This window comes from Bidens hawaiensis, unplaced genomic scaffold (assembly GCF_021521415.1).
Source record: "Bidens hawaiensis isolate Kalapana, Puna unplaced genomic scaffold, B.hawaiensis_p1.1 tig00055315_1, whole genome shotgun sequence".
Taxonomy (NCBI): domain Eukaryota; kingdom Viridiplantae; phylum Streptophyta; class Magnoliopsida; order Asterales; family Asteraceae; genus Bidens; species Bidens hawaiensis.
In genome coordinates, this window is record NW_027500001.1 from 20,603 (window position 1) to 25,399 (window position 4,797).

General features: G+C 32.7%; 1 protein-coding gene across 1 annotated transcript; it reads right to left on the reverse strand.

Annotated features, from left to right (window-relative positions):
- Window positions 1–1,363: 1,363 nt before the first annotated feature.
- Window positions 1,364–1,985, reverse strand: LOC143601069 (protein CASPARIAN STRIP INTEGRITY FACTOR 1-like). The gene is made up of 3 exons (XM_077078574.1): window positions 1,832–1,985; window positions 1,663–1,718; window positions 1,364–1,572 (listed from the first exon to the last, which is right to left on the reverse strand). The coding sequence occupies exons 1-3, from the start codon at window positions 1,896–1,898 to the stop codon at window positions 1,426–1,428; spliced, it is 270 nt and encodes an 89-aa protein (XP_076934689.1). The 5' UTR covers window positions 1,899–1,985; the 3' UTR covers window positions 1,364–1,425.
- Between the last annotated feature and the right edge of the window lie 2,812 nt (window positions 1,986–4,797).

A 4,797-nucleotide genomic window follows, 5' to 3' on the forward strand; every position in this document is an offset into this window, starting at 1 on the left:
CTCGCTCGTGCCATCCATCGCGCCACCGTGTTGTGGTGTTCGCCACCGACATGGCTAGCGCCAGCCACTCATGGCTTCGATGAAGCCACCACAAAGCATGGTCTAATAATTATCTATTATATTCTTTTATTAGTTGTTAGGGGAAGATATAAAAAAAAAGTAATAGAAGTAGTTTAAACATGTATTATTTAATTGAATAAAGAAATATAGAGGGAATGAAATGTAGGAGGTTATTTTTAAATTGTTCAAATTGTAAGAATACATATGTTATTTAGTTAAACTATAGGAAAGAGATGGGAAGCTAATGTAATTCTTTAAGCCTATGCGATATGTTCTTTATGTGTGATTATTTTTCTTTTAAAAGCTTTGATTTTAATAAAAATTTATCGCTTTTTATTGTTCTAATTATTACGTTAATTTACCAACGCGTTGCAGTGGGGACGCGACGAAAATCGGCTGATATTGGTTTGGATTTCTAAATTCAAAATAAAAGAAAGATTAAGGTTGTTTGAAACTTTATACAAATTGATGGGTTATTTGTGCAACCTTTGAGTGAGGTTGTTTGTATAATAACCTTATGAAGCTGTATAAAGAGTATCATATGAAAACCTTATAAAACTTTCAGGGTACCAAATGAAAACCAACAACGGGCCACCCCCACCGGCCACCGACACCGGTTTATAATATGATGTAGAACATGTATATATGTATATACAAAATAAGGAAGAAATTACAAGTAGCAAACTAGATACAACTAATAGGTTAGTTAAAAGAGATGAAAGAGTGATTTAGTTTCTTGTATTCCATTAAAGTTGTTGAATCCAATCACAAACCCGGCGTACCTGACGTACTTGGCTTGTTTCATAGTAAATTAAGAGGAGCACGCGGTTTAAAAGTGAATTCATATTTCAATTTATTTAATTAAGTTGCTGAAAATAAATCGATCGTGTCATGTGAGTATTATACGTTCAAGCAGAAGACGCCAAAATAAGACATTGCATATATATATCATGTATGCATACTTTCTCTTCTCACCATAAAACACATGCATGATCGATGCATGTGTTGCAAACCCTAATTAACTATACACGTACGTAGAATCTAAAAGCATTAACATCCACATATTCATATATAGTTCATAGTTCAACTTCATTAACACGTACACATACACGTACACATCCATAATTCAAAAATATTTTACATGCATATGATCGATCGATACTTGCTGGGCAGCATAAACCCCAGCTACAGCACGTAGTCACCATATATAGATATTATGTATATATTTATACATAGGGAGAGTATTATCTTTAAAACTTAAGTGCAACCATAACTCCATACGTATATATACTCCCGAGGGATATATCACTAGTTTCTTTGCTAATTTTTCGATAACACCACGAGCTGATCGATCCAGCTCTAAATCTAGTTCGGTATGAGTTTAAACGGAGGCTTGACAAACGTTGGTGCAGGATCCGGTCGCCCATAATCTTTTGTATTAGCCCTTAGAAGCCTCTCGTGAATTATACCATCCCTCTCTAAAACTTGATCATCTTCTAGATGTAAAGATTCCTATGTATACATATACACACATAAACTTATATGATAAAAAGTCATGAAATATAAATATTATGTACAAAAATTGAACTTATAATCAATTACCTGATTTTGATCAGTTGCACCAAGTTTCACCATTGGAATGGACGAACCGCAACGTGCTGTTTCATATATGAACATGGTCAAGAATGATTCATAGACAACTCAAAAACATGTGTTCATAAAGATTAGTGTAAAGAAGAAAAGATAAGAAATTGATGAATATATTTCGAACCTGCGAATGATGATGATACAAGTGAGGCTACAATGAGAAGGGTTAGGAGAAAAATCTTGTAAACCATGTTTGGTTTCTTTAGCTTGATTGCTTCTCTCTCTTGAGATCTTTTTGGATTAAAGGATTCAAGAAATGATGCAAACTTTGTATCTTCTATACAAAGGGTGGGGTGGGGTGGGGTGGGGGGTTATAGATAAAGTTAATTAATTAATAATTAATAACAGTAGTGGTGTTGGGGATAAGACCTAATTAAGAAATGGTAGTTTAATGTAAAGAATCCTGACATAATGCAATGCTTTATCCTATGCTTAACTTTTAGATTAAATTTAAAACCTAAAAGGTGAGAAGAAACCACTTTGCTGTTGTTGGGGGCACTAAGTCCAAAGGATTAGTGGAAATTTAAATCTATATATAAAAGATTAATTTAATGTCTTAATGGGTAATGGACCCCTAATACAAAGTGTGAGCAATAATATTATGTCCTTTATTATCTTTTGATTGGGTAAAGAGGTGAGACTTGAACCTAAAATTGCGTGGACTTGAAGTCTAAAGTAGCCAAATACGTTGTTGGTAAGAGTTTCTTTTCATTATTTGTTTATTTATTTGTTTGATTGATTTCACTCCATGGATCTCTAAACACAAGCAATCAATTAAGGTGTTTGTACCTTTTTCATTAATTATAAAAACTATTGGTGCATATAGATGAGTAAAGCATATTTGCATTCTTTTTGATAATCTTAGAGACTAGCTAGAAGATATTTATTTCAATTAATGTAGTAATGTATAAACAACGCTTAAATTCGCTTTCATCTTGACCTTTTTCAATGATCGAGGGCTCAAGATAAACAACTTCGAATTGCTCGAGATGAGTGTGCATATTTAACATGTACGTACGTTTGCGTCGAATAATGAAGTTTGTAGGGTAGATATTTCGTAAAAAGACGAGCCATGTTAGATGACAAGGATCCTTTTGGGTATTCAATTGTTTCGTGTGAAGCATAACACACAATGTTAACAAATTAAATGGTATGAAGTGTAGCTTTTGTTCATAAGGTGCTACTTGCTAGGGGAATGTCTAGGATTTAATTGAAAACCATTAATGTAAAAAAGTTATGATATTTGGTTACCGAGAGTGATTAGATGAGACATAGATACTCGAGTGGTGTTTACTTGGGCTAGTGATCAATATAGGAATGTGACATTAGGATCGGGTCATATGGATGTGAGCTATATTTGGGAGTGCCCAACCGACAGTGGAATTTTATTTATGGACAAGTGTCTGTCATGTCTTCAAGTTCTAAGTTCTAACTCTTTGAGTATCTCTCATTATCGGACACCTATATCCCTGCCCCTCTCATCTTCTCTCGGACATATAAAAGCATTATGTAGTTTTTTTAATTTATGAAACCATAGATTTTTCCTTAAACCGCGTACATAGCACGGTCATATTAAAGTATATTGGTGGTTTAAGACGATAATTCAAACTAAAAACAAGAACGGGAATGCTTTTTAGGTTTGAAAGTACGTTGTATAAAAGTTCCATGTAACACATTTTGTTGAAACCATTACGTAGGTGCTTTTAGGTTGAAGTTTTTCCTAATAATATATGTAGCAACCATCAAAACATTTTGTGAAAACGTTACAACTCTTCGTGGGAAGCATGTTAATCGGAGGTTAGAAACATCGATGGTTCTTCAGTTACGAAATCAATAACTCTATTACTATTAACAACTATACATCCCTCAACAGTAACTTAGTTACCACCGATGATATATTGGCATGCCATAAATAACTGTGTTTTTTTATGATTGTCTATGTTGTTAATTAACACTTACTAATGTACACTTATGCAAATAGTAGTTGCTACAACTTGTAGTCACTAAAAACGTTCATAACCCGTTCCTTATATTTTGTGAGGGTTTTTTTGCAAATTTTAGGATATGATTGGGTATGACTATGAGTCTAGGATACAGAAAGTGTTTCGTAGGAAATTTAAATGTGAGAATACACTGTTTTATTCCACCGTATAATTTTTAAATATTTTATAAAAGTTATGAGTGGAGAAAAGAGAAAAAAATAATAATAACGATATAAAAGATATTATTTAATTGAATAATAGAGAAAAATATGATAATTTTTAATGTAATTATATAAATATGTACATGGAATGGGCTGGAGAGTTAGTTTTTTTTATCATAATTATAACTTAGCTACCACTAAATATCTAAAGAGTAAAGATCAGCTCATACAACTTTTCAACAATCGTGCAAATACAAAACAACTACATGTTACAAATACGTGACAATGGCCTTGAATCTGCCAAAGGGAACAGTGGCCCTTAGGAACTCCTTGGTCACTATGGGGATGTGCCGTCTTAAACCACCAACTTTGTTGTGCCATAAATCATAATAGTCACAGGGGACAGTGGCCCCTAGGAACTCATATGGGCATTTCACATATAGTAAGTTATATTGATGTTTATTATAGTTCCACTTTCGTCATAAGTTTATAACATTGCACTAAAATGAGAATGCTAAAACTAAAATCTCACGTGACAAATGAAATTTCTATAGCACAACTGCACAAGCTCAATATACATCATTCAAGCAAAAAAGCTAAAACATTTTCATGGTTTGCTAGATAATTTGATAAGTTAAATTCTTCTTTTCAGGTTAATTAAAATGCAGCTGACCAACATGTTTATCAACTGTTACGATAAATCAGATTAGGTTTTGTATTTCTTTTTTGTACAATACGCCTAAGTGACATGAGCGTGATAGGGGTACTTTAAAGATAAGTTTTCTTATTTTAATTTCCTTTACCCGTACACACATTTATCTCTTTTTCTAATGTGGCTTATATTTATTTTTATCGTAATTCTTTTAAATGTAAGTGTTCAAATTTAAAATGTTCATGGAATTTTAAGACGTACGGAGAAAATTACTGAATAAATTTTGTCAGTTAAA

What these genes read in the sequence shown, in the direction of transcription:
- LOC143601069 (XM_077078574.1), bottom strand. Translation starts at nt 1,898, where the DNA reads ATGGTTTACAAGATTTTTCTCCTAACCCTTCTCATTGTAGCCTCACTT. An exon ending in TGTATCATCATCATTCGCAG is followed by an intron (nt 1,719 to 1,831) that starts GTTCGAAATATA and finishes TATATGAAACAG; the next exon opens with CACGTTGCGGTTCGTCCATT. An exon ending in GTGCAACTGATCAAAATCAG is followed by an intron (nt 1,573 to 1,662) that starts GTAATTGATTAT and finishes ATGTATACATAG; the next exon opens with GAATCTTTACATCTAGAAGA.